Source organism: Penicillium mononematosum (genome assembly GCF_028829835.1).
Source record: "Penicillium mononematosum strain IBT 11891 chromosome Unknown utg000005l:1.0-9366267.0:1.0-9372171.0, whole genome shotgun sequence".
NCBI classification, from domain to species: domain Eukaryota; kingdom Fungi; phylum Ascomycota; class Eurotiomycetes; order Eurotiales; family Aspergillaceae; genus Penicillium; species Penicillium mononematosum.
The window spans coordinates 5,306,988-5,319,075 of record NW_026643275.1 but is presented as its reverse complement, the minus strand read 5'-3'; the positions used below and the strand labels follow the sequence as shown (position 1 = coordinate 5,319,075).

The window sequence follows — 12,088 nt, the reverse complement described above, 5'->3', positions numbered from 1 at the left end:
TTGAAGAGCCTCTAGAAACGTCTGAGATGATTGACGGGCCCGACCTCAAGCTGGGGAAATCCTGACTAAGCATGTGCAGCTCAGTCACGTGTAGTTATACACCTGAGGCGTTAATCGATAGTGCTGACTCAGTGCTGAGTCAGTCCACACAAAGAACCCGCTTGGCCGCCGCGATTTGTTTCTGCCCGAAAATCCATCAGCGGATTGCACCGATCTATCTTTGCTCCGAAGCCTCTAGACGCCTTCGGTATACCCATCATGGCGCCCAGTTTCGACACCCTGTCTGAGCAGGATCTGCACGAGGAAGAGGAGGAGGAGATTGATTTCTCCGGTGAGTGCAAGATTTCTCGTGATCTGTGTGCCCCTCTCTCTAACACGTTAGTCCACAGATCTCAAGGAGCAATATGAAGTGAAGGTTGAGGAGGGACTGGATACATTTATCGTCATCGATGGCCTCCCCGTTGTGCCCGAAGATAGCCGACAAAAACTCGTCAAGTTCTTATTGAGAAAACTCAACTCCGTCGGCAGCACCTCCGAAGATGCGGTTTTCATGCCCGTTAACGACAAGAAGATGACCGAAGGGTGCGTATTGGATATCCAATGAGATGTGGAGGAATGTTGGATGATCTCTAACTTTAATTGGGGGATATAGGTTCGCCTTTGTGGAATATGAAACCCCGGAAATGGCAGTTGCCGCCGTCAAGCAGTTGCACGGCGTCCCTCTCGATAAGAAGCACATTATGGCTGTCAACAAGTTGATGGATATCGAGCGTTATGGTCGCGAAGGTCGGGTCGAGGAAGAATACAAGGCAATCACCCCGGAACCGTTCAAGGAGAAGGAGCACCTGCGCTCGTGGATGGGAGATGCCAACGCCCGTGATCAATTCGCCCTTTACCGCAACGACAAGGTCGGTGTGTTCTGGAACAACAAGACAAACCCACCTGAGAATGTCGTGGATCGCGCTCACTGGACACAACTGTTCGTTCAATGGTCCCCCAAGGGTACATTCCTTGCCTCCGTCCACCCCCAGGGTGTTCAGCTCTGGGGCGGCGAGTCCTTCTCCAAGCAAAAGCAGTTCCCTCACCCCTTCGTGCAGTTGATCGAGTTCTCCCCGCTTGAGGGTTACTTGACAACTTGGTCAGCACGACCCATCCAGGTCGAGGAAGGCCAACCCATATTGACTTACGAGGAGGACGGTAAGAACATTATTGTCTGGGATATTGAGACTGGCAAGCCTCTCCGTTCGTTCGTGTCGCACGACTTGGCTGCCCCTACCGAGATCGAGGGCGAGGTTGCACCTAAGAAGAAGGTGCAGTGGCCTGCCTTCAAGTGGTCCGCGGACGAGAAGTACGTTGCTCGCATGCTCCAGGGCCAATCCCTCTCTATCTACGAACTTCCCAACATGAACCTTCTTGGTCGCACTTCGGTGAAGATTGAGGGTGCTATGGACTTCGAGTGGTCCCCTGCCACCGTCGCCCGCGAAGGTGTCAAGCAGTACGAGCAATTGCTCTGCTTCTGGACTCCTGAAATCGGCAGCAACCCTGCCCGTGTCGGTATGATGAGCGTGCCCTCAAAGGAGATTGTCCGAACCCGTAACCTGTTCAACGTTTCCGATGTCAAGCTGCACTGGCAATCACAGGGTGCCTACGTCTGCGTCAAGGTCGACCGTCACTCCAAGTCGAAGAAGTCCATGGCCACTAACTTGGAGATCTTCCGCGTTCGCGAGAAGGGTGTGCCCGTTGAGGTTGTTGACAGCCTCAAGGATACTGTGATTAACTTTGCCTGGGAGCCCAATGGATCCCGATTCGTCGTTATCGCCAACGGCGAGACACCAACTGGTGCCGCCGTCCTCCCTCAAGACTTCCGTCTCATTCTTCGCGCCTGAGAAGAAGGGCCACACTGCCGGTAACTTCAAGCTGGTGCGCACTATTGAGAAGAAGACCAGCAACGGCATCTACTGGTCGCCCAAGGGCCGATTCGTTGTTGTCGCGACGGTTCACTCCCAGACCAACTTCGATCTGGACTTCTGGGATATGGACTTCGAGGGCGAGAAGATCGAGGCTGAGAAGGATCTTGCAGCCAACCTCCAGCTGATGAAGACCGTCGAGCACTACGGTGTCACTGATGTTGACTGGGATTCCACCGGTCGTTACGTTGTCAGCAGCGCCAGTGTGTGGACTCACTCGGTAAGACTTAACCTAGTTCTATCTTTGATTATGATTCATGATATTGACCGCATTGTAGATGGAGAATGGCTGGAACATGCACACCTTCTCCGGTACTACCCTCTCCGAGAACCCCACCGAAAAGTTCAAGCAGTTCCTTTGGCGCCCACGTCCTGCCACTCTTCTCAGCAAGGAGGAGCAGAAGCAAGTTCGCAAGAACCTCCGCGAGTACTCAAAGGAGTTCGAGGAGGAAGACAAGTACGCTGTCGATATCGCCAACACCGCCGTTGTCGAGACCCGCAAGCGTGTACTCAGCGAGTGGCTCGCCTGGCTCCGTCGGGAGAAGGAGCTCTTGGCCGAAGAGAAGGAGGCTTTCACCCTCCCCGAGAACGCAGATACACCCGCGGCCGCCGGCGACGCGCGCCCGGTTGTCGAAGACCAGGGCGACTCCGTGGTCGAGGAGATTGTGGAGGAGATTATCGAGGAGACCGAGGAGGTCATTGGCTGATGAATCTGTCTGTTCTATTTTCGCAAATAATGTGTTTCCTTTTGTTCCTCTTTTCCCCCTGTTTCTCTGCTGGCGTTTCGCGCTTGTGCCTGAACCCAGCCTTCTGTCCCTTTGTGTTTCTTTTAGGTCCCCTGGGCAAGCCCAGTGAGGATCGGGACATTCCAAAAATCAATAGATCGAGCGGTACGCCTCCCGACCAAATGTGCAATGTGGATAAGCATGAGAGATGGCTACGAAACCAGTTCCTAGCAAAGTTCAACCTTGTATTTCCCTTATTTAAATCGTCTAAAGTAAGCCATCTCAAGTATAAAGCCCCCTTCCCACGCCCACAGTTCCCAATCCTACCAGCATTATCCCCAATGTCGAGTCCAACGCGAACCTCATAGCACCTCCCGTTGGCTGACTCTGACTCCCAACGGTAGTGGATGTCGCAGCATTCGGCGACGGCTCAGCCATAGACGTGGGAGAAGACTCAGAAGTTGTGGAAGAAGAAGAAGACTCGGTTGAAGACGAGGACGAGTCAACCGCAGACGCCTTCTTTGGCAAGACGTTCTTCCGGAAGTAGGAGTTATGCGAACCCACAACATTTCCAGGAGGTGTATACTCGCAAACAACATACCACCCCTGAGCCCGTGGCTCACTTCGCGTGGCCTTCAACCCTTCCAGCCCATCTCCTTCCGCTTCATCCCCGCTAGAACGAGGCGCCATCATCACTCCTTCGAAGACATCCTCTCCAAAGGCCTCCTCTTCGAAAACATCTTTTTGAACTTCGGCCCCGTCATCTCGTTTAGACTTGTCGTTCTTCGAATACCCACAGTTGAAAGCAGCACACCCAACCTGCGTAGTCGATTTCCAGACCAACTGAGTGAAATGCCCCGTCTCCTCGGTGAAGCCCGTCGGCTTGCCGAAATTATACATATTCCTTTCCTCACCCCAGGCAATGACAGCAGCAGAGACATTCCCGTATCCGTATGCGAGGTTCTCGCCGTAGCTACTTTTCTGCGGTGATATTAGCACTAATACCTCGTGGTATGGGGATAGCGATACACACCGAATGTTTCCAGATACAGGCTTCTGCCCACTCGCGCGAGTAATCGGCCAGCGTATCGTTCCATTCCAGCGGATTGGCGTCGTGATTGGCGCGGTACTCGTTCGTGACTTCCAACATATCGTTCTTGAACTCGTCGAGGGATGTGTAGGATGGATGTAGCGGCGCTGTTGGTGTTGGCGCGGGCAATTTTATCGTAGTCCAGACGGTTACTACGTCGGCGGCGTTTGCGTTGAGTATTTGCATGGTGAGGAGCATAAGGATGGCCAGCCATCGGGTGGTTTTGGTGTGATTGTTTCGAGTCATTTTGATGGATCGGTGTTCTTCTTTTTGACTTGAAGCTGTAAGCAGATGGTGGTCTTAGCTGTAGTTTGCTAATGCATGGCCTCAGATGTTTCTTTGCTTATGGGCGTTGGGTCAATAGTCGTAGCGCCTGGCTCCGATCCGGTTTAGGACGCGGTCCTAAACTGTGACGACGTCCCTTGGACAGAATGTCCGGTGATGCAATAGTCGTGTATTGTCTATTGTCTTAGGCAGCCGCGGCGTTTTATTGTGTGTATTGTGTTCTCATAGACGCCGACACAATGCAGGTATCTAGAAAGCCAGTCAGGATTATTCTTCTTCACGGGGCTCGAGAGACGTACTTTGTACTCAACTGAAAGATGAAGGTTCCTGGGTAACTAGAAATAAAATAAAAGTTCAAAGACATTTTGAAATTTTTAGAATGCAACCAGGCAAAACTGTTGGATTGGACAGTCACTTTCCTTCATGTCCGTTTCAGACGCTGCAGTCGTGTTCCAGCAGCCGCCGTTGACGTCAGACTCTTAGGGCTGGGTTGCATCGTATCCAATTCGATATTCGACGTTCGATATTTCATATTCAGATGTGGTTTTATCTTTAGATTTGTCTTTATTTTCTTTGTGCAGTTGGTCTAACGGGTTTCGTCTCATGTCGCTTGCTTTTGTCTTGCTGAAACTATGACTTGGGGACATGAACGTTCAATGTATTTGCCTCAAGGGGTCATATTCTTGGATCTAGAAGCTAGAAGCAAATATCTAGCATATATTTGTACATCAAGCGCTGTTTATATACTCAGTCCACCCTCCCTAGGAGAATATTCCGTGCCGACATGCACGTCCGCGTTGTAGGTCCCTACCTAGCTATACGCCACTCGCTATGCAATTCCCGGGGTATCGGTATCCATTTACATCACATTGCAACCAATTCCATACATAGCTCGTTCCACGTCCCGCTTGACGTGGTACCAGTCAGCCCGGCGCTCAGCAAATTCATAGACCTCCTCCACACGCCAGATCCCATGGAACCGATCTGCATCCGCGATGACTGTCGCCAGTTCCTTGGCGTGGCCAGGATCGATCAGATAAATCTGCACGAGCTCACGGAACGCCGTGAAATAGAGAAGGAGCTCATTGTTTCGCAGGGTTTGAATATACTTGAAATAGTGGTTCATGTCACTAGGAACTCTTGTCAGCTTGCCGTTTCGCGCGGCTGAAGACCGAGATACATACCTGATCAACTTCAGTGACCCCTCCACGCTGATGCGCTGTCGCTTGAGGTGTTTACACAGAGCCGTAAATAGCCGGAGCCCGACTTCTTGATTGAACACATCTAGGGTGCTCTTGTCTGTGCTCCCGACTAGCATCTGCGTGTGCGATGAGACCACGTCGACGACGGCGATGGCGACTTCGCTGACGCCTACGTCCATGGTCTGTCGGTGTGGATCTGAGGAAACGCCGGGGTTGAAATCGGTGGCTAGTTGTCGCGTTGCGAGAATATAGTCCACTTCTTCCATGAGAACGTCAATTCCTTTATTCAGGCCAGCTGCGACACGTTCATCGAGCATCTGTTCGAACTTTTTCTTTTCTTTATTGGCGGGGTCCACAAAATCGTTTCTATCAGTCAATCCCATGCCGATCAACTCCTGCTCATAGAATACATCCATCATTTGCAGAATCAAATCCCCGACATTGACCAGTTCCAAAAAGGTGACCAGGGGCTCGACCCCAGATTGGTCACGGTCTCCTTGTTCGCGGGGCCGGTAGTTGGATAGATGACTGACAGCCTTATCAAATCCAACAATAACGTGCTGGTGTCCCAATATACGTAGCAGGGCGACGAAGATTGCCTCGCATTGTTGCTTCGCGGCATGGCCATATTCGCCGCCAAGTCGCACAAATTGAGCGGCTCTTTCCAAGCTGGACTTGGCGGAATGAACTAGATCAAGTGCAATTTCGATGCTGAACAATGAGCGGATACCCTCCATCTTCGTCTTCATTATGGCCGCTTTTGCTGCCAGCTCTGTAGTTGGAACTTCCTCGACGGCCACAGGGGCAGGTGACGATAGTGTCGAAAATCGATTGGTATTTTTGGATGGTTGGAGCGGATTCGGACTGCTTGATTCCGTTTCTGATTTCGAATCCTCGTTTGATTTGGCACTTGAAAAGCTCGGTAGGATGTTTACCGGCATCATGATCACTTTCTTGAAAGAAGTAAGGAAGTCTCGTTTGTCGGCTTGGCGATTAACGTTTGACATCAAAAAAGACTCTGTCGAGGCCGCTTGTTCGGAGAGATGTCGGTCCCACTCATTCACGGTAGATTCACAGGCCTTCTTGAAAAAATCAAGCTCTTCTGCTAAATACAGATCGAGGTGTGGCTCGTAAATCTTGATCACGACATTATCAAGATACTCGTCGAATTTAGCATCAGAGCCTCGTATGGGAAGCAGAGCCTCCGAGAGATTCATGCATTGGACAAAAGTCGTCGAGATTGCAGTGAGATATGACTTGATGTTGGCGCGATGCAGCTCATCAAATATTGCCGTGAGGAAAGGATATAACACATCTTGGCCAACTTTCGACATAAAGGTTGATGAGACGTCCAAGGCCGGGGGAAAGACGCGGTTCATAATGGATATTTCATCGTTGAAGGCGACACTGAGACGCGTGAAAAAAGCCTGTGTTTGCTCCATTTTGACCTGGCCGGTCGATCCGTCAATGCAGGAAGGGACGCTTCCTAGGTCAGACTTCCGAGTCATCAGGTGATTGTGATGGATAAAGAGGTCCACGGCAGCTTGCCCACCGTTGAGTGTCCATAGAATGTGTGCGTATTTCCGCATGGTCCCGTCGATATCGTCGGCTTCATACCCCTGGCGGAACTCCTTCAGCGCAGCAGTCTCAAACATCGAGACTGTACGCTCTAAACGGTCCACCCGCTCGTCCCATCCTTGCGTCATATCAGACTTGGAGAACATTACCAACTGTGCCAGTATTTGCGCTTGGGCCAGCGGATCTTTGTATTTCGTGAAAACTAAGTTCTCAGACGATGGTCCAGATCGCGCGATATCCTCATAAAACGGTGCTAGTGCAGCATGTATCTTGCCGTATTCCTGACGCGCCTCGCCCCGGATTGACCTGACCTGTTTCAACACCGTCAGGACGGGTTCATCCAGGATATCCTGGAACATATCTGGCTGCGACGCCCTATTCACTAACTCAATCTTATCGAATCCGTCGGATATTCCTTTCAGGTCACTGGAAGGGTCATCGCCAACAGTGATCGCAGGGACTGGTCCATCGCCCAGCTCAGCCTCCTCTTGTTTCTCGACGGCTTCCATGTTGGCGACTGTCCCAAATACCACTTCGGCATGCTTTCTAGCATCCGCTTCGTCCCAGCACCCGATTCGTTTCAGCTTGTGTACCCATCGAGTGTCATCGTACGCCATCTCGTGCATAAGCTTGCAGGACCGTGCCGCTCGGATCAGATCAACGGGGCCGACGTAGTCGAGAATAGAGGATACGATCTCTGTTTACCCTTCCGTCAGCATGTATTTCCCTCGCCACTGTATGTCTTCACATTGCGTACCTGCCGGAAGAGCAGCTCTGGAGATGTCTTCCATTGATGCCATGCGCAGCGAGGCCAGCACATCTCTGCGTGGCCGAGCTGCGGCCGTAGGCCCTTTTTTGCACCTGGCATATTGTGTTCCTGGACTCTTCATCGGTAGAGCGAGCAGTCGTGGGGTGCTCGGGATTTGGGGCGGCCTCGGACTCTCTCCAAGCTGTCCCGCGGGGTTGTAGTGGTCCGGTCTCAATATCGAGCAGACACGGCGTCTTGGTGGTAGCTTTGGTATCAAATGCTCATGCAGACATATTCACATCTAACCACTTGTTCCTCAACTGCAAATCAAGAACCACATTCCAATGGCTGCACGATCACCACGCACGGACAGGGTCCAACGCCGCCGCCGCCTCCCCGGTTGGCAAAATGTACACCGCTCTCTCATATGCAGGAGTTTTGTACGATGTAGATGAATTAGTCTTTCTTCAATTGGAAGAAAATAAGTGGATCGAATGACATTTAAGTTCTAATGCTGTTGAAAGCTCAACCAGGGCGACTGGGTAAACATGAGGAGAGTGATTTACACAAATTGGAGATGTTGGAACAATTTGCCCAGGTGGTGGCTAAATATATACATCGGGAGTAGGGTCGAGACTTGACACAGAACATAACTTCTCAATCTCAACACCTTTTTCCTGGACCAATGGGAGCTTCCATAGTCACATAGATTAATGGGATTCTCCTGATATGATGCAATCTGCAATACAAGCTGATATAGGTAGCTAAACATCCATGGATAGCTGTAGTAATACTTAGCTATGTATGGAAGTATAGGGAATCTTGCGATACCCCGACGTTTGAGGAAGATAGTGAATAATGGGGAAAATATAGACTAGTTGAGATACGTAGCTAGCAATTAGCAACCTGGTTTGAAGATCTTCTAGCTATATTGGAATAGCACACACTGTTCCGGCGAGGCGTGTTTTTCTCGGTGAATCCCGGGACACGCACAACCGGAGCAAAAAAAAAGCGAGAACACAGGACCACAAGAAGAACAAGAAGCTATAGACAGAATAGAATGAATCATTATAATCAATTAGTCTATTTTATATAGATCAATTCCATTGTAAGTCCACAGAATTGTGATGTTCCGAGAGTCGGTTTTCTAGCGTGGCCGGGAGCCAATCAGAGCAAGGGGGTAATCATCAATGTCAAGTTTCTTCGACTTCGACCTCAACCTCCAGCACCTCTCTCCTGTACCATCCCCCCTCCTCTCCCCACCCACCCCCCTCTCGCTTTGGCGATACAGCACCCATTCCCGATCAAATTCAATTGCTTGGGTTAAACTTCGTCATGCTGGGACGTTCCATTTTGCGCGCGTCCAACCGGGCCGTCGCCCGCCAGTCCCTCGGGAAGTCCACGGTACGCCTTCACCCCATTGATCTTCACGGAAGAGGACAATCGACTCCTTGAGCCTGCATTGGATTAAAGAAGGGCTCCGTTGCTAATATTCAACAGCGTGCCTCTTCCACCGCCGCCGGCGCCGAGGCCGCCAGCTCCCCCTTCTACCTCACACTCACTGCTGCGCTTGCAACTGCCGCCGCCGCCGGTTCCACCGCATGGTACTACCACCTCTACGGCCAGGAGGCCTTCGCCATGACACCTGCTGAGGAGGGGTGAGTGAAATGTCCCAGGAAGATCGTCGGTTCTGGCTTCGACCCAGCCGAGCATTGTGCGACCCAGGTTGAGAACAATGGTGGAAGCTAACAGGTGATTTTCTCCAGACTCCACGCTACTCAGTACCCTTGGGTGCACGAGCGGTTTAACAAGACTTTCGATCACGCCGCGTGAGTGCTCTTTCCCCAAAGTCACATTTTTGCTCTTACCGGCATACATTGTACTGACCCCGTCCAAGTCTCCGCCGTGGTTTCCAGGTCTACCGTGAGGTTTGCGCCTCCTGCCACTCCCTCACTCGTGTCCCATGGCGCTCAATGGTCGGCACCATGCACACCGTCGATGAGATGAAGGCCTTCGCCGAGGAGCACGAGTACGACACCGAGCCCAACAACGAGGGCGAGATCGAGAAGCGCCCCGGCAAGCTTTCCGACTACATTCCCGCTCCCTACCCCAACGAGGAGGCCGCTCGTGCCGCCAACGGCGGTGCTCTTCCTCCCGATCTCAGCTTGATCACCAAGGGCCGTCACGGTGGCTGCAACTACATCTTCAGCTTGCTGACCGGTTACCCCGATGAGCCTCCCGCTGGTGCTGCCGTCGCCGAGGGCATGAACTTCAACCCTTACTTCCCCGGTACCGGTACGTAACGACAAGCCCATAATATATATATATATTTTTTTTTTAGCGTTTCTGACTCAGTGATAGGTATTGCTATGGCCCGTGTCCTGTTCGACGGTGTTGTTGAGTACGAGGACGGTACCCCCGCCACCACCTCCCAGATGGCCAAGGATGTCGTTGAGTTCCTGAACTGGTCCGCCGAGCCCGAGATGGACGAGCGCAAGAAGATGGGTGTCAAGGCCGTTGCCCTCCTGACCGGTCTGTTCGCCGTCTCCGTCTGGGTCAAGCGCTACAAGTGGGCCCCTCTCAAGACCCGCAAGATCGTGTACAGCCCCCCGATCGGCCCCCGCCGTTAAATGTTGCAGCAAGGCCTTTTTTTGAGTGGGAAAATGTGAGAGGCTGAAGGGACCGGTACGACTTGGGGAACCCATACCACATCCCCGGTTTTGATACAGGTGCTTCAAAGAGGCCTCTCTGTTCCGTCATTTTTGTGTCTATCTATTGGTCGCTGTGTCTGTGTTTTGTTAGAACGCTCCCCGAACACCTGTATCTGTATCCTAGATATATTCTTTTTTTCATTTCCTTTCGAAAACTGTGTGCTTCGAGGAGTCATCTGAATTTAATTTCCTTTGTGATTATGACAGATGAGACTATTACATATGTAATAAGTCTCTAGAGTTGCAGTGTGTATGTGCATGTCTGTATCATATTCCTATGATATGGTATGTTACGCGACTTGGCAACGGCATGAGTGGTGTACAAACGATTGTTCTCTAATTGTTGTATTATGTATGTAAGAATCTACCTAGGTACATAGCTATAAACTCCATCAAAAAAGGCCCAGAAGTAGTTTCAGGCCCGGGTATCATCTAGAGTCCGCTCGCCATCCCCAAAGACAGGAGCGAAGAAACAGTCATAGCTATTCCACACACACGAAAACACGATATTGGCTAAAGCCACCAGCCACGGCGGCATACGCCCATCAGGACCCGCAAACACCCTGGATAACATCAAAGTCAAAATCAACAAAGGCGCCCACATAGCCAGGAAGATCACCTTCCCGATCTTCTGGCGCGTGGTTGTGATATGATAAGTTTTGATCTGCGCAAGATATTCTCGATATGAAACAGGCAGATCATGTTCCGCAGCGCCAGCCTTGATCAATCCAAGGTAGCGGGCCGAGGGCTGAGCGTAGTGAGGATCCGGCCGGAAATGCAAGCAAATTGTATACCACCACGACAGCTGTGGACCACTGGCCAGCAGCGCATCGCCTTTCTGGGATTGCGATTCAAACCGGGCATCGTCTGCAGCTGGAGAGAGCAGGGTGCGTGCCTTGAAGGCTGGTGTTGTGGGGTAATCCGGGACGGGGTCGGAGGGATCGTAGGATTGGTGGAAGGGATGACAATCGATGACACAGTCGCGGTATCCACGACCACCGCCCTCTGTGGCGATAATCTTCGCGTAGTCGGCTAGTGTGACTTCGTAGACGACTCCGACTAGAGGCTTGTGCCATTGACGCTTGTCACAATCCGGCACTTTCTCCACCTGCCGTGTCCGACTTGTGAGCGCAGCCTTCTCTGACAGATATTCACTGCCCGACACATCTCTCTCGTCGTCTCGGAGTCCGGAGTCGTTGTCTGGAGGAGAAACATCCCTGTATTGTGTGCCTGCGAAACAAGGCTCTGCGTACGGTACTCCGGGAAGATCGAAGGTGAGACGGAGTTCGGGGACAAGTACACAGATCTGCGAGAGTGGTTTGATGCCGCGCACTCCGCGAAATGTCTTGGAAGCTAGGTTTGACCCGTATGCGAGGTAGAGAACCGTCTCATCCCTGGCGACAGTTTCCGACACACCAATCCCGTGTTCCTGTTGCTTGGAGATCTTCTCTGGGAGAGTCTTGTCTTGCTCGAGGAAGCGGCAACACTTGAGGCTCGACGGCGTGCAACATTCGTTCTGGGAATAGGATCGGTCTCGAGTTCGACTTTCGCAGGCTTAGCAAGGGCAGCTTGAAGCCGGTCTAGAGGCTGAGTTGCATTGAACCGGAATCGAGAAGTTGGCGCATCTTCGGCGTGTGGCGCTTGTTGTGTCATTGTGCGGAGTTATAACGCAATATTGGGCGTATGAACATGACACCTGGCAGCTACCAGGGTTATTAGGCGTGAGTTAACCTGCATTGCTTATAAAGCTTCTCAGCCGCATGAATTGATGTATTGTCAGCG

At 51.6% G+C, this 12,088-nt stretch overlaps 5 protein-coding genes across 5 annotated transcripts; 2 read left to right on the top strand and 3 right to left on the bottom strand.

The window, feature by feature from the left end:
• Window positions 1-199: 199 nt before the first annotated feature.
• EifCb (translation initiation factor eIF3 core subunit b) lies at window positions 200-2,674 on the top strand (the record flags this gene model as incomplete). The annotated part of the gene is given in 5 exon segments (XM_057296960.1): window positions 200-331; window positions 390-582; window positions 653-1,847; window positions 1,861-2,187; window positions 2,246-2,674. 5 exon segments carry the CDS (start codon window positions 259-261, stop codon window positions 2,672-2,674), a joined length of 2,217 nt encoding a protein of 738 aa, XP_057144842.1. The 5' UTR covers window positions 200-258.
• Window positions 2,675-2,974: 300 nt separating this feature from the next.
• Window positions 2,975-4,028, bottom strand: N7519_010186 (putative extracellular SCP domain protein Pry1; the record flags this gene model as incomplete). Its single annotated transcript, XM_057296959.1, has 2 exons — window positions 2,975-3,673; window positions 3,726-4,028. The coding sequence occupies 2 exons, from the start codon at window positions 4,026-4,028 to the stop codon at window positions 2,975-2,977; spliced, it is 1,002 nt and encodes a 333-aa protein (XP_057144841.1).
• Window positions 4,029-4,926: 898 nt separating this feature from the next.
• N7519_010185 (uncharacterized protein) lies at window positions 4,927-7,737 on the bottom strand (the record flags this gene model as incomplete). The annotated part of the gene is made up of 3 exons (XM_057296958.1): window positions 4,927-5,197; window positions 5,252-7,544; window positions 7,605-7,737. 3 exons carry the CDS (start codon window positions 7,735-7,737, stop codon window positions 4,927-4,929), a joined length of 2,697 nt encoding a protein of 898 aa, XP_057144840.1.
• Window positions 7,738-8,930: 1,193 nt separating this feature from the next.
• N7519_010184 (ubiquinol--cytochrome-c reductase catalytic subunit CYT1) lies at window positions 8,931-10,225 on the top strand (the record flags this gene model as incomplete). Its single annotated transcript, XM_057296957.1, has 5 exons — window positions 8,931-8,999; window positions 9,096-9,253; window positions 9,362-9,424; window positions 9,493-9,890; window positions 9,957-10,225. The coding sequence occupies 5 exons, from the start codon at window positions 8,931-8,933 to the stop codon at window positions 10,223-10,225; spliced, it is 957 nt and encodes a 318-aa protein (XP_057144839.1).
• A 496-nt stretch (window positions 10,226-10,721) lies between these two features.
• N7519_010183 (uncharacterized protein) lies at window positions 10,722-11,959 on the bottom strand (the record flags this gene model as incomplete). The annotated part of the gene is made up of 2 exons (XM_057296956.1): window positions 10,722-11,755; window positions 11,794-11,959. 2 exons carry the CDS (start codon window positions 11,957-11,959, stop codon window positions 10,722-10,724), a joined length of 1,200 nt encoding a protein of 399 aa, XP_057144838.1.
• Between the last annotated feature and the right edge of the window lie 129 nt (window positions 11,960-12,088).